We start from the raw sequence: 22,913 nt of genomic DNA on the forward strand, positions 1-22,913 counted from the left end.
CCGTCATTAGGTTGAGTGGAGGGGCGCACGGCATTACGGAAGTCCATGATCGTGGGCCGAACCTACGAGAAGACTAATCCGAAAGTCCCATAGTTTCGCGGCTTCCCGTTCCTTTAAAGCAAAAAGTCCACAATGGATTCCACCTCTCAGAGTGCCAAGTCGGACTTTTCCCTGGTTTTGGCTTTTCTTGCTCAACTCTTCAATTGCGATGATGGTGGGCATGAGATAGCCAGATAAACGCGACATGACTTGTACTTACTTTAAAACCCGCGTCTGCGCTGTCGTGGAGGAGTTCTTGGAGGTGGCCGAACAGGCTCAAGCTCGCTCGACTGGTTAACACCTTGAGAAATGCCTTCCATCAGCCTAGCAGCGGCCGTCGCCGCGTTCGTCGCCCTCGCGGATGCGTCTTCAGTACTTCTTCGTGGTGGTACGATTATTGGCTTCGACGAGTCAAGCAATTCACTGAACGTCATCCGCAACGGCTCTCTTCTCATCACGGACGACCGCATCACTTCCATCTACACTTCAGATCAGCCCTTGCCGCAATCATCCAACGACACGGAAGTCATCGATGTCACGAACAAGATCATCACACCGGGCTTCGTTGACACCCACCGCCACGGTTGGCAAACAGCTTTCAGGACCATCGCCTCGAATACTTCGCTCGCGGAGTACTTCACGCGCTACGGCGAGTACGCTGCCGCTGGCCTCTTGAGTGCCGACGATGTCTATATTGGCCAGCTCGCGGGTCTCTACGAGGCCCTCAATGCCGGTGTCACGACGACGCTTGATCACGCCCATCACACTTGGTCTGATGAGACTTCGGAGGCAGGGTTGAAGGGCAGCATTGACAGCGGCGCGAGAGTCTTCTGGTCGTACGCCTTTCACAACGTCACTAACTTTACCATCTCGGAGCAGCTGGAAAACTTTAGAAGCATAGCGACCAAAGCCGAGTTTGACGGTACTCCTACCACCTTGGGAGTGGCGTGCGACTTTTTTGGGACCGACGGTGTTCTCGCGGATATTACTGCAGTTGTCGATCTTGCTAAGTACGTCGTTTAACGCAAGTTGACAGTGAAAGTCTTTCTAATAGGCGGCAGAGAGTTCAACGTCTCAGTGATTACAACGCATAGTCTGCAGGGCCCTTGGGGAAGTAAGCTTTTGGCCCTAACCACGTAATAGTACAGCTCTCATATTGACCACTTCATAGACACCAACAGTCCAGAGGATGTCCATGCTATCGGAGCACTCAATACCAGCATTCCGGTCGTCTTTTCGCACGCGTCATTCCTCACCTACAAGGGCGCATCACTCCTCCGCTCCACCAACCAGTATATCTCAATCACGCCAGAATCGGAGATGCATTACGGTCACACACATCCTCACAGCCATCTGATCCAAGATCAAGGCTCCCTCGGTGTCGACACTCACTTCACTTTCTCAACCGATATCCTTACGCAAGCCCGCCTATGGCTTCAGAGCACTCGCCGCCTACTCTATCAACAAGTCCTCGCAAACTGGCGCGTACCTACCAGCACGCCGATGACTGTCAATCAAGCCTTCCTCCTCGCTACAAGGAACGGCGGACTTGCTCTTCGCCGCCCGGATCTGGGCGTCATAACCGAAGGCGCCAAAGCCGACGTGGTTGTCTGGAATGGCGAGAGTCCCGCCCTCCTCGGCTGGGTTGACCCTGTCGCTGCTGTAATTCTACACGCTAGCGTCGCCGATGTCGAGCACGTCCTGGTGGACGGCAAATTTGTCAAGAAAGACTATAAGCTAGTGGTGCCTGACTATGAGGACGTCAAGACGCGGTTCCTGGACAGCGCAAGGCAGATCCAGCAGACTTGGAGGGATATCCCATTCTCAGCTCTCGAGGGAGAGTTTAGCAGCTCGGAAGCTCCCTATGAAGCTCCTCTATCGGTCGATGTCCTGCCCGGAGGTGAAAGTGGATACGGTACCACGTTTGTTTGAATACCGGTGCCGCGGTAGCAGGCTGAAAGCACATATGCCAAGCCTGTGCTCCAAAGGTTTAAGGGCGTACCTTAATAAAGCCAATGATATTAATGTAGTATTTGCGAGTTACGAAAAAACGCTTAATGAAGCTTGAGTTTATTTGATGATAATAGACAAGATGAATTAACCCTTTGCCATACGTTCAACTCACCTCCTGAAGTTCCAAACTTACATGTACAATACATAGTTTAATTAAATTTTGCTAGGTTTGAAATATTTGATGTTGCATCGGAATCTATCATGAACGTTCAAGCTATTTAGTCCACTTTTGAGGATCTAGAGTCGTCGGTTCCTTGGTGCCGAGATGATGCGCCGGCGGGATACCGGGCGGTTTAGATGGCGCGAGACACCTTGCCAGTCTCCACTTACATCTCCTCATCTCCGCCCGCCGCCTGTCGCGTTATCTTTTCCGGGATCATCCTATCTGCTTGCCAAGTCGAGGGGAAGCTGGAGGCTAAGACAACTTCAACCCACAAGATACTCCATCATCAACGTTACCCAACCCATCAATAGTGTTGAACTCTCTGTCGTCCTGAAATTCATCCCAGTCTTCGGGTGGCGCAATTGCCAAAGGTTTAGCTCCTTGCGATCATAATCATTAGTGTCTCTCAAATGGTCCAACGACTTCATCGAGAAGCCGGGTTGCAGGCCTTCCTTAGCGCAATAGAAGAGGATGGGTGCGCTATCATCAAAGACTTCACGAACCAGGCTTCACTTGATGCTGCGCATGAGGAAGTGCAGCCGTATCTCGATGCGTCGCTTGCGCAAGCTGGAAGTACCGTTGGTGCTCTGAACGGTGGGACTGCGACTTGTACGAGGCTCGTTGGTCGAAGCAAAACTGTCCGCGAGAAGTTTTTCTCAGACTCGTTATACCAGGTGCGCTTACAACATCTTTATCGTGTTTATGAATCCATTATTGACTAAGACCGGCTTCCACAGGACATTGCCGATCACTTCATTGGGCTTAAGACCGAACTTTGGTACGGAGATGAACCCACCATCCACAAATCCGAGCCTTTGCTCTCGATCTCCATCACAATGTCCTCTCAGCCGGGAGCAAAAGCACAGAAACTGCATCGCGACGACAAAAACCATCATGCGAGGCACATCAATGCTAGTCACTACACAAAGGGACGCGATATGCTTCTTGGCCTATTCGTTCCGGAATGCGATACGTTTGAAGCAAACGGTGCCACCCTGATCGTTCCCGGGTCACATCTGTGGGGCGATGAAAAGCCTGACTTTGGAGAAGATGGCCAAAAAGGTGTTGAAAACGCGGAGTTGAAGAGAGGCGAGGCATTTGTAATGTTGGGCAGTTTGTACCATGGCGCTGGACAGTATTCCCTGGAGAAGGGATGTCGAACAGTGCACATCATGTTCATGTGCAGCGGCGTTCACCGTCAAGAGGTAAGAGACTGTAGGCTTCAACCTTTACTACAAAGTACGGTTACTCACGGAAATGCAGGAGATTCCATATCTAAGCTACCCGATTGAAGATGTCAAGACATACTCAAAGCTCGTGCGTGACCGTCTTGGCTGGAAGCAGTCGGAACCCAACTTGGGATGGGTTGATTTGAAGTCTCCAGAGTACCTCCTAGAATGATGCTACAATGATGGAATAACTGATTTTACTTTCTTCGATAACAAGGTAAGGTAGTTAGGAACAACTAATTGGATAGTTTGAGTCACGGGTTCGCCAACCTGTATGGTCCCGGGGTGACTGCGATAACCCTAAAGGTCAAGGCTCATTTTCAGTGACACATCAAGGTAGCCAGCCGCAAGCACGAGGTTTCAGTTCCCGCGAGAAACGTCGAGAGGCAAATGTTTCATGGCCTATTATGCAGTCAAAGTCTATTATGACAGCAAGCAAGACGTCTAACATGAGCCGCTCCAGAGGACCCTTTTTACCATGTCTACAAAGGTTTTATGGAAGACTATAAAATGGGACGGCGATCGCCTTTGAGTCATGAAAACTTTTCCTCCTTCTTGCGTTGCCAATTTTCAAGCTATCTTCAGCTCGAAAGCCTAATCTTTGCCCACACTTCCAGCATGAAGATCTATTCACTCCTCTCCGCTGCTCTTCTCAGCGGCGTAATGGCCGCCCCAGCCCCCACAGAAGACCAAATCGCAAAGGTACCAACGCGCATCTCTAGACAGACACTCTACAATATTCGAAAGGCCTGTCCGACATGCACCATCACAGCCACCCATGTTCTCCGCAGCAACTCAGATCCGAACTGTCCTGAGATCAACGACTGTTGCAGCGCCAAGGCTCCGATAAGCTGTTACGAAGACGGCAAGTTCAACATCGCACCGAAATCTACACCAAAACGGGATCTCGAGCCGATAAGCAAAATTCAGAAGCGGCAGTGTCACCCCTGTTGCACCGATGGCGATGCTTGGCCACCGGAAAAGCGCGGACGCTGGTGGGGATGCAAGAACGTCCCGGGGTTGGATTGCAGAAAGTGCATGAGCCCACCGGAATGGGAGTGGATTATTCCTGGGGGTGTTAATGAGAAAGAAAGGGAAGATACTGGAGACATACCTTGAGTCCTTGAGCATTCTCGAACTCTATCACGTCGACTAAGGCATGATGGGTCACAGCCTCGAACGCGAGACACGACCGCACTTACACTGGAAGATCAGGAGGATGAGTTCAGCACGATTTACTTGGATGAACATTATGTGTTTCGAGACTTGGCGAGATGTATAGGTAGAGAGCGCTTAGTACGCACATGTTCAAAGTCAGCAAAACTTAGTCAACTTTCTGAAGTCCTTCCCAAATTCACAAGTCAAGGTTCAAAGCAAAACATTCGACTCGATAACAGGCGTCGGGTATAGTTCAGCCATTACGTCTTCGTTGTTCAAGCAGATTTTCTTACCCCAAATATCTATCTTCCCTTGGATTTTGTTGTTGAATCTGTCCGAGAAAGTTTCTTTCAACGACTCCACGCCCTCTTGATGGTTGAGTGACATCTGAGCCATGAGCACCTTTGCCACAATTCAATATTTTCAGTAGTGATTAGACTTCTGCTTATTGGTCACCGTTTCAAATGAAACAATCATGACAGTTACTCAGCATTTCTCGATGGAAAAAGTTACAGAAGTGTCCATCGAGGCCGTAGATTCGGACAATTGGGTGATCGGGAATTGACTCACTGGTTCGGCTTTTAGACGCCACACTTTCCAGAAACAGTGGGTCCGATAGCGGCGCCACAGTTTCCGGCCCCGGTCAAACTCATCGACTTCCTCAAATTCACTACACATATCTCTGTAGCTCATCTCGTCGTATTGCGGAATACCCTAACGTCAATTAACTCAATTGAAACCAGACAACATCAAACATGGCACCTGCTTTGGAGTCCAGCAAGATCGCCTTCATCGGTACGTCCCATGCAACACCAAACGACCACCCACGATGGCGGGGCTGACGCGGGGTATTCACAGGCGGCGGCAACATGGCCGCAGCGATCATCGGAGGCCTGGTCGCAAAGGGCATCGACAAGCAAAACGTCACCGTCTCGGAGCCCTGGGATGTGAACCGTGAAAAGATGGCCGCCCTCGGCGTCAAGACCACGACATCCAACGCTGAGGCCTTTGTCGGCGCCGACATTGCCATCCTGGCCGTGAAGCCCCAGGTTGCAAAGGGCGTCTGCAGCGAGCTCGGCAAGGCCGTCTCGGGCCAGCAGAAGGTTCCTGTAGTCGTCTCAATCGCCGCTGGTATCACCCTCGAGGCCCTGCAGAAGTGGCTGGCGCTCGACGACGGCCGGTCCCCGCACGTCGTGCGTGTCATGCCCAACACCCCTGCTCTGGTGGGCGAGGGCGCATCTGGTCTGTTCGCGGGCAGCGACGTGACCGAAGACGAGAAGAAGTTGACCGAGTCTCTCATGGCGAGCGTCAGTAAGGCGACGGAGTGGGTTGACAAGGAGGAGCTAATTGACGTTGTCACAGGCTTGTCAGGTGAGTCATGCCCGGACACAATGCATCAGTCGTCAACGAAAGAGGACAAATCCAACAAAATCCCATAGGATCTGGCCCTGCATACTTCTTCGCCATGGTCGAGCATCTCATTTCCAGCGCCGTTGGCCTTGGCCTCTCCCCCGAGCAGGCGAAGCGCTTGGCCACCCAGACCTGTCTCGGTGCCGGCAAGATGCTCGTCGAGTCCCCCGAGGAGCCCAGTCAGCTTCGCAAGAATGTCACCAGCCCCAACGGTACCACACATGCTGCTCTTCAGAGCTTCGAGGCATCCGGCTTCCAGGAGATCGTCAACAAGGCTGTCAAGGCTGCAGCGGATCGCGGTGAGGAGCTCGGAAAGACTCTGGGCAACCAATAAGGCAGTTGGTCCGCAAGAAAAACTGCACTTTTTCCAGATCTTTGGGACGCTATATTGAGGGCAACAAAAATAACGCTAGGTACGGGTTTAGACCTCAAAATGGGAGGGTTGGGTCTGGCAAGGTAGATACATGAATAGATGTAAAGATGACGACCAAAGCTCGCTTAACACCCAATCCAACGAATCCGATGATTCATGGATTCTGCAAGTGAGTTATTTGGTTGTGCCGTTGCCCAATTGCTACGTTTCCCTTCCTCGCACTTTAGCCTGATGTTCACCGTAAGGACTCGACAGGTCTAGTCGCGGGGGGGAGCAACATCAGTCCTATTCTTCACTCAGCGTGCCACCTCCTTTGAAGATGAATCACAATCGGCTACAACACCAAAAGACCCAGAGATCCCTAGTCGGAACATTCAAATTTCAAATGGTGGCACTGTAACTGGGCAGCTTATCTGCCCTACCCAAAGGTGCCAACAGATCTCAGAGCCTTCAGCTCAGTTGTCATATCGCGAACCACCTGGCCATATCTCCTAAATCCCTATACGGCATAGATAATCCATCCCCGTGTGGTCTAGCTCGTGTCACATTCCAACCCCAAGACCGTCCAAATTGAAGACAATTGGTCAGGGTGTAGCTTAGTTGCATTTCGTATCCCAAAATTGACTTTGCTGTCTCAGTCGCCTGATACATTAACGTGCCCCTTAGCTGTCAAGGCTGTCTAGGGTGTGACAGAAGAAGCCGTTCGTCGTGCCCTTACATTTTCGTGGCGACATGGAGCCACCACCGCCAAATCCCGTGACCATCTCGCAATGAGTCCATATGGGTTTTGATGTCTCTTATTTCAAGACTTTGCTTTCAAGAGCCCTTTTCTCGTTTGTAAGGTTGAATACTCTTTCTCTCCCAAAGATTCCACGAACTCAGATTAGGTCAATATTGCACCATCCTGTGTACACCCAGAATCAATGTGTCGATCGCTCGCAGCGTAAAGTTAACGTGGTTGCGAAAGTTGCGATGTTACCGTTGCTAAGCAAGCTAGCTAATGAAATGCTTATGATGCTAAGGACTGCACCATCCTCGTTGAATCGCATGGTGTCGATCCCTCTTTCTACGGGCGCAGCTCAATCGATACCGAGACTCAGGTACGGGTCTTGAGATCCTAACGTTTTGCCGCACCGGTATCTACCTACTTTATGGTGGCTTTGCGCTAGAGACGTCCACATTCCCACCGTCCGCCTCACGATCTGTCGCAGAGGAAAACCACATACAAGGCGGTCGCGGCACGAAAAGTTCATAAAGCAATAAGGACTACACATACTGAATTACCAACGGTATGTCTTATGGAGGTTTTCTTCCGGTTGCTAATCAGCTTCATCTATGCAGGTGGCCGTCTATCAGGGGGGGGGGGGGGGTTACAATTTGCCCGTCGGTTGGCCGGCAGTCAAGGATGATGAGCGGGATCATCCGTTCATGTAGCGATTCGACAGGCTTTCACGGTGCCAAGACGTAGTTTTCAAGAATCTTCGTCCCAGCAAAAGTATACTTGGCTCACTGGGTAATCAACATGTTGCACTTTAATTCAGTTCTTCAACACTTGTGGCGCGGAGTGGGTTTTTGGCGGCCACGTTCACGATTCATCCATACTAGCGGAGGATTGTTGAGGGTATGAACGCGCGGCATTGGATCTCTTAAGGTATGCATACAAGGTTGCCGATATTATTCGACAGCCTCACACGCCTCTCATTGCAACTCAAGACCGGAAGAACGGTTTGCCGTGGCAGTGGCTTTTTTACATCTCTCGGCCGATACATAAGATGCGATGTGGGTTACATGAATGTGGACCTCCTCTCCCACCGGCGCCTGAGACACGTTTAGAACGCAGGGTGCTGATCCACAGGGCGGGATGGGATGGCAGAGTTACAATTTCGGGACAAGATCATCGCCTTTTTACAGGATGGGAGAACTTGGCAAGGCATCGGCGTTGGGCCTGGATCGGGGCCGCAGTCTTGGGGTACCTAGTGGTGTGCGGAGGTCAGTCAAGACTCTGAGACGGCCCCTTTGGCTTAGTGTAAGTTCTCAAAACTTTCGGATCCTTTCTGTAAGTTCCTCTATGTGTAGGCTCAACAACTCATTGGAAGGGAACAGAACTGCGAGTGTCCCTTGTCCAGTCACAAACGGGAGGCTGGCTAGGGCGAGGCAAATGGGGTTGCTCCACCTGAAGGAATCGCCTTTGACAAAAGCAGAGTCGCTTGCGACATTCTGCAGCAAGCAGGGGTTCTCTGCCTTAGTGTCTCTATTCTTGGGTCGCCTCTTTCACAAATTCAAACTTTATGCCGAACTTCGCCATCACTCTGCGCTTATGGTGACGAAGACATGGTCATGATGGACTTCTTACGCTTAGAGAAGTTGTCAAATTTGAGGATATGAGGAGAATGTGTTGCTTAAAAAACAAGTACTACTGTAGTAGGGTTCCGAAGGAGTACCCTCTATGTATCCTCCGCCGTGTGATTGCCCCAGAAACTCCATGTCCCTGATGTTACACCGCTTTGTGTAAGTATGCCCAAAATGCAAAATTCGTAGTCTCGTAGCCCTAGCACAATTGCTTGCGCCAAAATTCAACCACCTCGTTCAACTCAGGCCGGTTGTTAGGGTCCCTCTCAACACACCGCATGACCATGTCTTGCCACTCCTTCGGGACGTCCATCGCCATCGCCGTCCATACCGTAGGGTCGGGGGATTGCTCAACCTGCTCGAGCAGCATCCACATCGTCCTGCCCAGACTGAACACCTCCGCCAGCTCTGCGGCCCGGGGGCACGTCGTCTTCCACTCCGGAAGGACGTTCCAGTCCGGAAATCCCCACTTCTGATTTCTCCGCGGCGCGCCGGTGTGGGGGGTATAAATGACCACCGGCCTACCGTTTGCGCCGGTGGAAACGGACGACTCTTCGGCCTCTTGGTCGATGGTTACCTCGGGTGGATGCGTAAACATGGAGAACCCGCTCTGCTCCCAGTCGATGAGTCTGAGGTCGTTGTAGTCGTCGACGAGGATGTTGCCGGGTTTCAGGTCCATGTGGAAGCTCTCGGCGACCTGGTGGGTATGCTGGATCGCGAGGGCCATCTGGTAGCACCACTTGGCCTTGAGACCTAGTGGGAGACGGTGTCTGGCTCTATTGGCGCGCATGACCTGCTCGTCCACCGAGTCTTTGCTCATGACCGGTTGAAGGAAGCCGCAGATGCGGTACTTCTCGTCCCCGTCCTGCACGACGACGAGGACCTTGGGGCAGGGCATGATGTTCGGGTGGGGCGGTAGGGTGCACAAGGTGCGGATCTCGTGGAGAAGGGTCTTTTCTTGGTGTTCCTTAAAGTCTTTGCTGTCTCGCTTGTACTGGTCAAAGTCCATCCCCTTGAAGACGAAGGTGCCCTGTGGGGTAAGGCCGGAGGCTTTCTTCGTGACGATCCTTGCCCCCGTCTTGCCGGGGAGGGACCCGAGAATTTCGAGGTCGGCGAAATCCACAAGCTGGAAGTCTGTCGGGCGAGCGGTTTTGCCGAGGCTTGCAATGAACTTGTCGAAAGGTGTGAGTTGGCTGATGTAGTGTTCCCTGATGGGAGAGATCTCGCTTGCGACGGCCATTGTAAGTAATATTAGATACAGTCTATCGAAAAGGTTGAGATTCCTACTCCTAGAAGAGTTCGGCCTGTGAAGTCGAAAAAAAAGTCGTTTTTTTTATTTTCCAAAATAGGTTCTCTAATAAGAACGGTGAATGAGTATTGTGATTCACCAAAGAGACGAAGCTGAATAGAACGGTCGAGTTGGGACGGAGGACTGCATGTAAACTGGAAGACTTGAGGGTTAATACCTTTGACCCATCATCAACTCTGATTGGGTGTCAACTCAAGCCTGCCACGGTTGTGAGTCCCATCTCAACTGATGGTAGCATTTGCAAGGCTCTCTTTTCTTCTTCCGCTGATTGACAAAGTCCCTGTCGAGAATGGTCAAGGGAGCGAGGCAACTTCGGTGAATGAGGGAAAGGGTCCCGGTAGATGCGATTGGGGGTATCAATTGCATTTGAAAGTCGTTACGGGAGCGCACGGTGAATGTGCTCCGGGACCATTCCAGACCCCTTTTTCCAACTCCTTGTGTGAGACTTGAGAAAGAGAAAGGAATTTTTGAGATATTCTGAAGAAAAGCGATATCACTGCCACTATTCTTTCTGTCACCCCGGCTAACCCAAAGCCCTAGGGTCTAGCTTGGGACATTACCTACATGTATGATGCTTCGTCAACGATGTCTTACCTCGCTCTCGCCCATCCTGGTCATCTGACCGGGCAAGAAGTGAGGCGGGCGTGAGATGATATCACGAACGCCATCATCCACGAGAAAGAGTCGACCGAATCCATGCGCGGGCAGGATGCATGCCACTAGGCGGGTGGTGATTGGTGGCATCCCGCAAAGTGGCAGGGTGCGTGCTTCTTCATCCCTCACATTCGATATCTGACAGGTAAGAAAATCCTCCGTCCGGGAAGGGTACGGCCCTAGCGGGCTGGCGGGAGATCAGATATCACGAAATACCTCGTGTGCCTGTTGGCAGAAAAGAAGACAGACAAGGGGAGAGAAGGAAAAGAAGGGTGTGGCCATCCTTACCCAGGATCCCCCGGCACGCCAGAGCGGCCAGACACCCGCTGTCGAAAATGGGTAAAGGCGTAGGCAATACCATGCAGGCGGCAGATCGGAAGCGCTTTGGATGGTTCCCGGAGGGGCTTAGCCATGCGTGCCATGCTGTTTAAGTCACATCCATCGATGCGTGACGTAAGACACTGGCATGAGACAATAGGGACGCTACAGGTAGGGGGCGCGCGCGCGCTGTGAGTGAGCCTGTACTCCGTACCAAGTAGGTCTTGCAAACTGAGGAGTTCAGGTGAGCGAGGTGAGTCGACTGGCGATCTTGCCGGATGGAGGCCGAGGGCTGAACGTCATTGGGGGGTTGAGGGTCGGACATGGGTTCAGATTTATTGATATGTGCCGCGGGAGCGCTTCGACCGGGGTGAAAACCCATTTTGCCAGTTGATTTGTAGGTATGTATGTACATAGACGAACATGCGGGTTTGTGTTTGCTCGGACGGTGTCTCCGGGCTGGCTGAACACACAACGTTGAGGAGGCGTCCCCCCAATGCCTGTCTTAGCTTACCGGCGGTGGTATGATGAGGCGTATTTCGAGCATGTCATTGAGACAATCGCAGGTGAGATGGGGGATGTGATATGATATGATGGATCATGGGGGGAGGCCGGGGTTGGACTTTGGAGGGGAGGGAAAATGTGAGATGAGAATGGTCCATGTCGGCTCCCAGCCCGTTCCCACAGAAAAAAGGAGGTTATCGGGGCGATCGCCGATGTCCAATCGCTGTGGGGTGTCCTGCCGGATAACTCCATAGATTGACCCCGAACCAACTTGAACCCTCGCCGATCGTCCCATCTAATGTTTGTGAGGTGACAGCCTAGCGGGAGCACCCTCCCTCCAGGCTCAACCGGGGAGAACACCCCTTGCCTTCCGTGAAGTGGAGGATGGCGCTTACGCTTTGGCAGTTGATGATGTCTCACAGAGATCCGGCCAGCTGCCAGCCAAACCACATGGGTTACACTGCGCCCTTCCACTGGTAAAGTGACTGCCGAGATCGGGCCGTATGTCTTTCTCGGAAGGTCACGGTCGAGATGAAGACGGTTGGGCTAGCCATCTACTGCCCTATTGTAAGTGGTCGAGTATAGTAGTATCCCATTCTGGCCCCCCTTTCAAACCACCTTTCAAACTTCAAAGTCACCCTGAACCCCAGACCTTGAGCGAAGAATTTCTTCTTTTTCCCCCATGCCGCCCCGGTAATTCTGTCTGATTTCTGTTCCGAGTCGCACAAAAGAAATCGCCAGAGACAATACAGCTCGGAGAGAATGCACTAGTGCGATACTCGAACATTGTTCCGAAGTCACAGGGTCAAAGCGAAAGCGGGCGCCAAAATCAGACCTGCTCACTAATTTGACAACCAGCGGGGCTTATTCCCGGCTCACTCAAATACTCAACCAGGCCATGTTGGCCTCTAATGTGTTGGTACTTTGGGGACTGGGAATCATATTCGCCTGCTCACAAAGGCTCCAAAGTGTCTTTCGACCTGGCTGTTCTCCCGGTCAAGAAGGATGCATAATCCCTGAAGAGTCAATGCCGCAATGCGTCTTGGCAAGACACAGCTCGTCCCAGTATCACCACAGAGCAAATCAGAATTGATATTGCCTCCAAGTCAAAGGGATCTGTGTGGAATGATATGGCGGCTGGACTACACAGAAAGGGGCAATCATCTCGCCTCAACCTTTCTATAGACTCTCTTCACTGGTTCCGGTATTTTTCCGCCGGCCCTCTGGTTCCAAAGTTAGGAAATCTGATGGACGTATTGACACCCCGTTACACTGAAGCTTTCGTGATTGGAGAGGTATCAAAGGGGTCTTGTTATCATGGCAGAGGCCCGAGAACTCGATTGAAGATCATCATAAAGCAATTACCTGATGCGGATGGGCAAGTACCACTTTGTTGGGGACCCCTGAGAAGGCTCTGGCAGGCATGCACCGATGCTGACCAACTGCACTGTCATAGTCCCAGAGATCTGTCGGCGCCGAGCTTCCAGTCTTCAATGCGTGTGGCTGTCCCTGATGCTCGGTCCTTCGCATCAATAGAGACTAAGTAATGTGGACAGCAAGCACCTCACGACTCGACTTGGCAAAGCGTGCCAAAGTATCAAGAATCGTACGGGAGGGATAGCTCCCTCGTATTCCTAGGGCTAGGTAGCACGTCAATCTTACCTTAATCTGAACTTTTGGGGCAGAGTCTCAGAAGCTTGGAAAGCTCGGATGTGACGGGCTGGCCCGCGTTTGCGGTTGACAGCGGGAACCAAAAGCAGCACCCCCTTCTTAACTGGGCTGGAAGGCGATCTGAGATTTTTCGCACGAAATACATGACTAGGTTACATGACTGGCTTCAAGCTTCGCTACATTTGGGTAGCATTGTAGTATTCACGGATAGAGTTCAGAGTCCGTAAACTACCAAGCCAATTGCTCGTATAGTACTAGAGCAATTTCTATCACTTTCATGCAACCAAATTACGAGTGCTCAAGCCTCAATAACGATTTCATCTCAGGCAAGTCAGTAAGCTTCTTCAATGAATGTGACCATCAATGGGGCGATTGGTACTTGTTCCATTCTTGATGTAGAAATCTGGAACAAGACCATATATTATACGACCATATGAAGTTGATAGTAAAACCAAACGACCAATACATGTTCTTGCTCCACAGATTTCCATTGTCGACGCTCTAGCTGACATTCATCGGGCACTCGTCAAACGATAAAACCAAGTACTTAACTCAGATTAATTGCCTGAGTTGAGTATTTGCGATTGTGACTGCCGGCCACGTTAGGCACAAAAAGTCTACCTAGACGTCACGTAAGGTAGTTGCTGGCTTCACATCATGGATACTAGATAGTAACACAAGAGTTGAGTTATCGGAAGGTGGGTGGCAATCCGCTTGTTTCGAAAATGCTAGAAAAGCAACCTCGGGGAAGAGGCTTATGAGTAATGTGATGAACTGCCTGCATACATCTCACTTGAATAGAAGGAGTACATGAATGAGCGTTATCATTACCAATAGCACGTTCGGATCTCGAGCTCTATCAATCAATCCGAAGATGCCGTTGAGTCAGAAGCCAGTCCTGGAGTGTCGCTCGCCGAAGCCGCCGAAGCCGGGTTGATACCCGAACCCGAGGATTCCACAGTTGCCGACGGGATTGTGGGGTCCGGCGCCGAAGCTGGTGTTTTTGAAGAATGTATGTACGGATATAAGATGTGACAACACCGCAGAGGTTACCGCAAGAGGTATTAAGATAGTCTTTGCTTAGCATTTCTTTTTCTTGAGAAGAGCATGCGGGAGTGAGATCTCTTCAGTTTATCTGAAGCACCTAGCCCGGATGTACCTTATGTAGCATTGTCACACTCACACCGAATTCATGGGATGAGATGTGCCTTGCATTGCCCATCGATCCTCTACGATCCTCCAAGACCAATTGCCGGCACTTTCATGTCTGACGGAGAAAAAAAAAGGAGTGGGTGAGTGAACGAGTGGGCAGAATCGGCAAGTTTGGGGAAAAGCCGTGAGAGGCCGGGCGGCATGCCGTGGCCCCGCAGCGAACCCCGGCGCCAGTGCCCACCGCTTGTTCTCCGGTCCAAGTGCAACCTTCCCGAAGAGGAATGCACCTGTGCAAGCTCGTCTTGGCCTTCACTTGGCTTTCATCGCGTCAATTTCTTTTCTTCCACACACACACACACACGCGCGCGCAGACAGTCACACATAATAGTACACTGACGCTCGCCATTACCACTATTACAAACGCCAATGACCCCCGCTTCTTCATGTCGTCAATATCCAGACTTAATCACGCCGTCAACCCAACTTTGGCAGGTCCATAATGATCCCCCCGGCTCTCCCCGTTCGAAAACTCCGTTCAATAGACCACTATGAGCACAGCAGCCAGTCAACATGGCGGTCGAGACCAACAGTCGGCAAGAAATCTGGAGAAAGCAGCGGGCCCGACTCGTTGATAACTTGACAACTTTGACCGCGATCCATGTCGCTCTCTTGGCATCCGAGCACAGCATCCAACAATGCCGCCAACGATGGACCATTGCACCGTCACTCGGTGATCTCTCGCCTGCACTGCAGTGGAACACGGCCCACTGCGACGCGCACCTGCATGGCTATCGACGCATGCTTTGGTTCAATGGCACCGCACGGCAAGTTGGTATAAAGTAGCGGTTGCCTCTCCAGGTTCCTACTACGCGACCTTTCTCGCCTCTGTTGCTCGCCTTGCCCTGCATACCCATTCTTGGATACCAGAGAAATCGGGACACCGGATACTCATCATGGCCCGCCAATTTCTCAAGGTCGTTGCCGCTGCGGCCCTCATCTTCGGCGCATCGGCCATTGAACGCGAACCGCACCAGCCCACCGGAGGCGGCGATCGCATTGTCACTTGGAACGAGACGGTCGCTTCCCCCCGATTTGGCGCCAGCTCGCGATCCGTCAGCTGGCTCTCGGGCGTTGAAGATGGCCGCTTCATCTATCTTTCCAACAATGCACTCGTGATCGAGGATATCGTCACCGGCGCAAACGAGACGTTTGTGCCCGCAGACAAGATCCCTGCCGATTACGCCGAGTACTGGATCCGACCGGATCTGAAAAAGGTCCTCTTTGCCACCAACTACACCAAGCAGTACCGCTACTCGTACTTTGCCGACTACTCCATTCTTGACGTCGAATCTGGCGTTGTTGAGCCGCTCGTGGATGACCAAGCTGGAGACATTCAATATGCCGAGTTTGCGCCCGTGGGAGATGCAATTGTGAGTACTCCTGACCAGCACCACACAATCCAGCTACCCCCGGATGCAGCTAACACTGACCACTAAGGCCTTCGTTCGCGGTAACAACCTCTTCCTGAGCAAGAACGGAACCATTTCCCAAGTCACCAACGACGGCGGACCGGATCTATTCCACGGTGTTCCCGACTGGGTCTACGAAGAAGAAATCTTTGGCAGCAGAAGCACCTTCTGGTTCTCCCCCGATGGAGAGTACATTGCCTACCTCAGCTTCAACGAAACGGGTGTTGAGACCTTCACCATCCCCTACTTCATGGGCGGCGAGAAGATTGCACCCCCGTATCCTGTCGAGTTGGACCTGCGTTACCCCAAGGTCGGTAGCAAGAACCCAACCGTGGCACTGACGCTGCTGGATGTCGAGACTGAGGAGGCCACCCCCGTTGAGATTGATGCATTCCCCGCCGACGACCTAGTTGTTGGTGAGGTCAAGTGGTTGACCGCCAATCATGCCAGCTTCGCCTACCGAGCCTTCAACCGTGTCCAGGACCTGGAGAAGCTCGTCCGCGTCGATGTCGAGGGCTATGCTTCCGAGGTCATTCGAGAGCGCGATGGTTCCGATGGATGGCTGGACAACAACCAGGGCATTGAGTACATTGGTCCCCTGCAGAACGCTACGAGAAACTCCACCGACGCCTACTTCTTGGACCTGTCCGACGAGTCTGGTTGGAACCACATCTACCTCTACTCGGTCAATGGCGGCAGCCCTATTGCTCTGACCAGTGGCGAGTGGGAAGTAACCTCGGTACTCAAGGTCGACACTGAGCGTCATCTCGTCTACTACCTGTCCACTGAGCACCACAGCACCGAGAGGCATCTCTACTCCGTCTCCTACCCTTCCGGCGTCAAGACGGCCCTCGTCGACGACACTGTCGCGGGATATTGGAGCGCCTCGTTCTCGTCCTCGGCCGGATACTACATCCTGTCCTACCAGGGTCCCAACGTCCCCTACCAGGAACTCTACGCCACCAACTCAACCACACCGGTCCGCACCATCACCAGCAACGAGGCTCTCGTCACTCGCCTCCAAGAATACAAGCTCCCCAACATCACCTACTTCGAGCTTGCCCACCCCGACGGCTACACCCTCAACGTGATGCAGCGCCTCCCCGCCAACTTTGACCCATCCAAGAAGTATCCCGCCCTCTTCACCCCCTACGGCGGCCCCGGCGCACAAGAAGTCACAAAGCGCTACCAATCCATCACCTGGCGCGCCTTCATCGCCTCCGACCCGGAACTCGAGTACATCACCTATACGGTAGACAACCGCGGCACAGGCTACAAAGGCCGCGCCTTCCGCTCCACCGTGGCCGGCCACCTCGGCCGCCTGGAGCCCCTCGACCAGATCTGGGCCGCCGAACAACTCTCCTCGCAAAACGCCTTTGTCGACGCCGCAAAGATTGGCATCTTTGGCTGGTCGTACGGCGGATACCTCTCTGCCAAGGTTCTCGAAGCCAACTCGGGCGTCTTCTCATCCGGCCTTATCGTCGCGCCCGTCAGCGACTGGCGCTTCTACGACTCGCTGTACACGGAGCGCTACATGAAGACGCTCGACGCTAATGAGGAGGGGTACAACGAGACGGCCGTCCGCAATCCCGAGGGGTTCAAGAATCTGGCGGGCGAGTTTACCATCCTCCACGGCACGGGCGACGATAACGTGCACTACCAGAACGCTGCAGCGCTCATTGATCTGCTCGTCGGTGCCGGGGTGCCCGTGTCCAAGATGAAATGGCTGAGCTTCACGGATAGCGACCACAGTATCGCGTACAACGGTGCCAATATTTGGTTGTACAAGTATCTGACGGAGGCGCTGTTCAGGGAGAAGAGACGGTCTGGAGACCCGCTGGTTCACCAGTGGAGTAAGAAGAGCTTGCCCGAGACATTTGACTTTGAGAGATCTTAGGGGCGTGGTTTCGTCTTCGATGTAGATATTGTAGTATCCTTTTTGAGAAGAATTAATGTGTCATACCTGTCCAAATTAGTCTGTACCGTGTGCAAACGCAATACTGTTCCCTCTGGCTCATTAAACGCCGGCCAGTGATTGAAGGTGCAGGCGGTTATTATGTTGTCAAATAAAAACAGGATACCAACTAGAGGGACGAGAGTAAAAAGTCCTGGAGTTCTGATCTAATCTGATCTCATGTACGACAAGAGCAGTACAACATGCTCTCGGTGTGGTCTGTCGTAGATTTAGAATGTATTCGCACCACTTTGTAAACTACTTCACTTACGTGATGGTGAGTGTTGCGTTTTACGGAATTGAAAGCGCAAAGTCAGAGAGTTGAGTAATCTGAAAATACGAAAGAAACCACTACTCGGAGCTTGCGCTTGCTTTCAAAGTTACTCGTCTTGCTCTGGCAAACATGAGTTACCGAATCGCTTCCTCTCTGAGCTCTCGGAAAGCAACAATGTCTTTGCAAATCGAGCCTTAATCTTGTCATAGCCCTCGACCCATGGCGACAGATATAGGCCATTGTTGTATTTAAATAAGTCACGATTGTAAGTAGCATGGGTCTGAACGAACTTGGCATCGAAAAAGAAGGAGGCTTGCTGTGATTGTAGACATTCCAGAGCTCCGCAAGGCGAGTGAAGGCAACGGCCCCACCTTTCCACCCTCACCTGCCACGCTCGGTGAGGCCAAATTCCGGCTCGGAAAAACACCAGCTTCCAGCTACCTGTCTCCCCCAGAGCCCGCCTTCACTTTTCATCATCCACCACCCAAACCGCCCTGGCCCGCGATCGCGACAAGCTACTCCCCTCCACCCATCTCGACCTAAATCCCCACGACAGCTCGCCCTCGACTCTCCCAAACAACCACAATCATGACGTCCACAATTGGCATTCCCATCAAGCTCCTCAACGAGGCACAGGTACCTACAACCTCGCCCCCTAATAAAGACTACGCCAGAAAGCTAACCATTCGCGCGTGCAGGGCCACATCGTCACCCTCGAAATCACATCAGGTCAAACCTACCGCGGCAAGCTCCTCGAAGGTAACCCCTCCCTCCACCCTGCCATCCCCTAACTCAGTCACAGACAGCAGCCCGCTAACATCTCACCTCTCCCCAACAGCCGAAGACAACATGAACGTCCAGCTCAAAGACATCACCGTCACCGCCCGCGACGGCCGCGTCTCCCACCTCGACCAGGTCTACATCCGCGGCTCCCACGTCCGCTTCTTCATCGTCCCGGACATGCTGCGCAACGCGCCCATGTTCCGCTCCCGCAACGTCCGTGGCCGCGGTGTCGGTATGGCGCGTGGTCGCGCGACTGTGAGCAGGGCGAGGGCCAGCGGGCGCGGAGGACGCTAGGATCGGAACCCGCATTCGCAGGATGCCTCTTCGACTCGGCCTTGAAGAAATATAGACCGCCCGCGATATGGACTTTTGCGCGTGGGAGAGAGAGTGGAAGAGAGCAGGAAGACACCAAAGGGGAAGACTTTCGAGACGAGACACAGCGCGCATTTTTCCTTTCATGACGGACGCTACTCTTCCGTCTTTTGAAGAGCCGGAGGAAAGGTCGGGTGAGGGGACTTTGGATTCTCACTCCAGGGGAACCCGGAGGCTGTTCAGCATCGTCCTTCGGGGACAGAAAAGTTCCAGGCGTTTTAAAGGGGTTTTGAAGGTTTCACGGGGGAAAGTCCCCGAGTATTGCAAAGGCGGATACCAGCCGAGGGAGGGCAAGGGAAACATATGAAACAGTGCGAGGCACGATACTTGAGGCCTGATTTCTCCCCGAGGAGAACAATATCCGGGCAGTCTGAGGATGTCACTGGTCGGCCAGCATGGGGGAAATGACGGTCGCTAGGGTAGGCCTCACTCTTTCTCCAATCTTGAAGAGCCAGCCGTCATCCAACCCTCAGCTGACACAGAAAGCTAGGTGCCACAGCCAAAGATACCGCAGCAATAGAATGCAAACGCCCCTCTCGGCGCCCAATTTCTCGTGTCTTTTTGTCTGGTATCGGAACTTCGTGCGTGCATGTGCATGTCTATCATGGACATTGTGTTTATACATTATACAGATGATGATACAAACCTCGTGACATGCGAACCCCTCCCTCTTGCTCATATCACTTCTACTTCAACCGCTTAAGCGCATCCTCGGCCTTCTCAACAAGCTCCTTGGCCCTGCGAAGCTCCTCCGCGCCCTCAACAGCAGCCCCTTCCCTTGACCCATCAAGCGTATCCGCGACGCTCTGCTCGACACCCCGTACCGCCTTGCGCCCTTCCTCCCGCACCTCGCCCTCCCAGTACGTCCGCGCCGTCTCCCACTTAGTCTGCAACCTGCGCAGGCTCCACATCACGCCCAGCGCCGCGACGGCGCCGGCCTCGTAGATGGAGGAAGCGTACTGCGATACGTAAAGCAGACTCGCAAGCGCCGTCGTCAGGGCCGAGGTGCTCGAGGCCTGGAGGACGAGCTTCTGCGCGAGGGCCTGTAGTGCGGGAACGGTTTCCTCGTGGAGGTAGCGGCGCGTGAAGGCGATGTGCGTCGGCCATTTGGGCTTCTGCGTCACGGCCTTGGCGACGGTGCTGCTCTCGGGCAGGGATTTCTGAAGTTCGGATGTCGGCTGCGCGTACACCGGTGGTTCAGTGGTGGTCGAAGCGACGCCGGACTCGGCGATGCGGCCGGCTAGGTACACCAGCTCCCTCTCTGCGCCGGGGAGGAAGCGCTGGCTGAGCATGTCGGTCGTGAGGACGCCCACGTCGTCGACTCGCCAGAAGAGCTTCCACCAGCCCAGCTTGCGCCATCTCGTGCCCGCGAACGCGAGGTCGAGCTGCTGCTGGAGCTCCTCGTGCGCGAACTGGGACCACTGCGCCAGTCTCTCGTTCATGACGGTTAGCCCGGATGACGCGGCCTCCGTGGACAGGCGTCCTGAAAGCAAGCGCGATTCCTCGGCTTCAATCTCTGCGAGGGCGTTGCGGAGTAGTGAGGCGACCAGGAGACGAACTACTGGCTTGGTAGCCTGGCCCTCGTCCGTCTGCACGCCTGTCTTGAGCCATTGAATAAGGACAGGCACATTACTCTTGTACCATGCCCTCTCATACTCCATAGCATTGGCAATATTCTGGCGAATAAGATCAAGTCCCTTGCTGCCCACCGACACATCAATCGGCTGGAACGTGACGCCCGCCTCTTTCTCCACAGAATACTCTGGCAGGTCGACAGCACCAAAGACGGTATCACGATACTCGGCCAACGGCAGAGCCGCAACCGAAGCAGCGCCCATAACGCCCCCAGAAACAACCAAAGCCTTGTGCACTGGCGTCGTAATAGGCGTGTACCGCCCCGTGTTGGACGGGATATCCACCGTCGGCACAAGAACAGCCTCCTCAACATCCTGCACCGCCTTCTCGCCCGGTCCCGGGACAGAACTAAAGGGGTTCACCTCCATAAGCAAAAGCTCAATCCCGTGTCCATTCAACGCAGGCGACGACACATCGAGCTCGTGCAGCAGATTCGTCTTTGATATCGTCACGCGCGGCGCGGCCTCCGCGGCGTTATGCTCCTGCCCGATGCGCACCACGAGCGGGTGCGACGGGTCATGCTGCGCTAATTCCCTTTCCCACCCCGCCTCGTCGCCCAGGGGATCCGCGAGAAGTAATCGGAGAAGGTCCTTTGCCGCCTTGCCCTGCTCCGCGCTGCCGTTGGCGAGGGAGAGAATTGCGATGCGGATCGACTCCTGGCCTGGATCCTGGCGCAGACCCTGAAGCGCGAGCTGTAGGCGGGAAAGGTTCACATGGTTGACGGCATGTTTTTGGAGCTCTAGTAGGGTGTCGATGAGTTCTTGCCTCGGGTTCTCGGGTGCGATGGTCTCTTGTGGCGGTAGTGATGCTGTCGACTCGGTGGACTGGAAGCGGCGTTGTCTCAATGCCTTTCTTGCCTGATTGCGGCTGTTGGTGGTGGCATTGGTTCTCGTCGTAGGTCGCGAGGGTGCGGAAAGCGAGCAGAACAGGCATACTGCGCGCGAAGGGATCGCGGTATTCTGCTTTGCGGCCAGGGGAGAGGCGGCGCGGCCTGCGATTGGCCTCAATGGGATTCGTGGAGGCATCGTAGAGGGGCTGCAAGAGAGGAGGGGAGTGTGTGTCCCGTCTCTTGCTTTCCTGGGTACGACAGAACGAAAGGAGTGAACCGTCGAGAATTGGATTCGTGGTTGAATGATGTCGGCTGGGCAGACGGGTGGACAGAGCTCCCAGAAAATGCTCGGTGAACCCGACCCAAGCTCCGATCCATGTACAGCCGTCGGGCTAAACTTCGGAGAACCACCGGAGCAGGGAAGTTTCCCCCCCACCCCCGCCAATCTGCCACCACTATGACCACCACTAACCGACCCGGAGGTCCCAACTGTTCACTTCCGTGCTGTGTAAGTCACCGGAGATATCAACCCGACAACCATCTTGATCCCTGGCCTTCCCTCGATCATTGCCTACAAACCTCGCATCTCTCCCCATCCTTCTTCAGCTCTCCGCGACTCTAAACCTCTCGATCCGAGTCAACCCGAGACACGCAACACCGCGCCAGCCATGGCCCAATCCACCGCCCACCGCCGGCTCCTCCAAGAGTACCGCGCCCTGACAAACAACCCCCCAGAAGGCATCACCGCCGGCCCCGTATCCGAAGATGACCTCCTCCACTGGGAGGCCCTGATCCAAGGCCCCGAGGGAACACCCTTCGAAGGCGGCGTCTTCCCCGCCGAGCTCAAGTTCCCCAAGGACTACCCTCTCGCCCCACCGACCATGAAGTTCCTCGTCGACATGTGGCATCCGAATAGTACAGTCTCCTATTGCCCACACCTGATATGGACCTAATAGAAAAGTGAAAGGCATTGCTAACCACAAACCCAGTCTACCCAAGCGGCCTAGTCTGCATCTCCATCCTCCACCCCCCAGGCGACGACCCAAACCACTACGAACACGCCTCGGAGCGCTGGTCCCCGATCCAGTCGGTCGAAAAGATCCTCATCTCCGTCATGAGCATGCTCGCCGAGCCAAACGACGAGAGCCCCGCCAACGTCGAGGCTGCAAAGATGTGGCGCGAGCGGAGGACGGAGTACGAGCAAAAGGTTCGCGACGGCGTCCGGCGGTCGCTGGGCCTGTGATGTGGCAGGTCT

The 22,913-nt window shown here is 53.7% G+C and overlaps 10 protein-coding genes across 10 annotated transcripts; 8 read left to right on the plus strand and 2 right to left on the minus strand.

Moving 5' to 3' along the window:
* Positions 1–348: 348 nt before the first annotated feature.
* On the plus strand, positions 349–1,971 carry CCOS01_00335 (amidohydrolase; the record flags this gene model as incomplete). The annotated part of the gene is made up of 3 exons (XM_060448532.1): positions 349–1,049; positions 1,101–1,153; positions 1,211–1,971. The coding sequence occupies 3 exons, from the start codon at positions 349–351 to the stop codon at positions 1,969–1,971; spliced, it is 1,515 nt and encodes a 504-aa protein (XP_060319970.1).
* A 654-nt stretch (positions 1,972–2,625) lies between these two features.
* On the plus strand, positions 2,626–3,616 carry CCOS01_00336 (uncharacterized protein; the record flags this gene model as incomplete). The annotated part of the gene is made up of 3 exons (XM_060448533.1): positions 2,626–2,889; positions 2,953–3,420; positions 3,479–3,616. The coding sequence occupies 3 exons, from the start codon at positions 2,626–2,628 to the stop codon at positions 3,614–3,616; spliced, it is 870 nt and encodes a 289-aa protein (XP_060319971.1).
* Positions 3,617–4,107: 491 nt separating this feature from the next.
* On the plus strand, positions 4,108–4,563 carry CCOS01_00337 (uncharacterized protein; the record flags this gene model as incomplete). The annotated part of the gene is made up of 1 exon (XM_060448534.1): positions 4,108–4,563. The coding sequence occupies one exon, from the start codon at positions 4,108–4,110 to the stop codon at positions 4,561–4,563; it is 456 nt and encodes a 151-aa protein (XP_060319972.1).
* Positions 4,564–5,357: 794 nt separating this feature from the next.
* On the plus strand, positions 5,358–6,346 carry CCOS01_00338 (NADP oxidoreductase coenzyme F420-dependent; the record flags this gene model as incomplete). The annotated part of the gene is made up of 3 exons (XM_060448535.1): positions 5,358–5,397; positions 5,461–5,973; positions 6,042–6,346. 3 exons carry the CDS (start codon positions 5,358–5,360, stop codon positions 6,344–6,346), a joined length of 858 nt encoding a protein of 285 aa, XP_060319973.1.
* Positions 6,347–8,933: 2,587 nt separating this feature from the next.
* On the minus strand, positions 8,934–9,974 carry CCOS01_00339 (phosphotransferase enzyme family protein; the record flags this gene model as incomplete). Its single annotated transcript, XM_060448536.1, has 1 exon — positions 8,934–9,974. One exon carries the CDS (start codon positions 9,972–9,974, stop codon positions 8,934–8,936), a length of 1,041 nt encoding a protein of 346 aa, XP_060319974.1.
* Positions 9,975–12,649: 2,675 nt separating this feature from the next.
* CCOS01_00340 (uncharacterized protein) lies at positions 12,650–13,066 on the plus strand (the record flags this gene model as incomplete). Its single annotated transcript, XM_060448537.1, has 1 exon — positions 12,650–13,066. One exon carries the CDS (start codon positions 12,650–12,652, stop codon positions 13,064–13,066), a length of 417 nt encoding a protein of 138 aa, XP_060319975.1.
* A 2,229-nt stretch (positions 13,067–15,295) lies between these two features.
* On the plus strand, positions 15,296–17,708 carry CCOS01_00341 (uncharacterized protein; the record flags this gene model as incomplete). The annotated part of the gene is made up of 2 exons (XM_060448538.1): positions 15,296–15,772; positions 15,840–17,708. The coding sequence occupies 2 exons, from the start codon at positions 15,296–15,298 to the stop codon at positions 17,706–17,708; spliced, it is 2,346 nt and encodes a 781-aa protein (XP_060319976.1).
* A 919-nt stretch (positions 17,709–18,627) lies between these two features.
* On the plus strand, positions 18,628–19,116 carry CCOS01_00342 (LSM domain-containing protein; the record flags this gene model as incomplete). Its single annotated transcript, XM_060448539.1, has 3 exons — positions 18,628–18,675; positions 18,738–18,798; positions 18,878–19,116. 3 exons carry the CDS (start codon positions 18,628–18,630, stop codon positions 19,114–19,116), a joined length of 348 nt encoding a protein of 115 aa, XP_060319977.1.
* Positions 19,117–19,880: 764 nt separating this feature from the next.
* CCOS01_00343 (uncharacterized protein) lies at positions 19,881–21,854 on the minus strand (the record flags this gene model as incomplete). The annotated part of the gene is made up of 1 exon (XM_060448540.1): positions 19,881–21,854. One exon carries the CDS (start codon positions 21,852–21,854, stop codon positions 19,881–19,883), a length of 1,974 nt encoding a protein of 657 aa, XP_060319978.1.
* Positions 21,855–22,173: 319 nt separating this feature from the next.
* Positions 22,174–22,901, plus strand: CCOS01_00344 (ubiquitin-conjugating enzyme E2-18 kDa; the record flags this gene model as incomplete). Its single annotated transcript, XM_060448541.1, has 2 exons — positions 22,174–22,573; positions 22,648–22,901. Coding segments are annotated over 2 exons (654 nt in total), but the record flags the coding sequence as incomplete, so codon positions are not given.
* Positions 22,902–22,913: the final 12 nt, after the last annotated feature.

Source organism: Colletotrichum costaricense, assembly GCF_030867565.1.
Source record: "Colletotrichum costaricense strain IMI 309622 chromosome Unknown Scaffold_1.1, whole genome shotgun sequence".
Taxonomy (NCBI): Eukaryota; Fungi; Ascomycota; class Sordariomycetes; order Glomerellales; family Glomerellaceae; genus Colletotrichum; species Colletotrichum costaricense.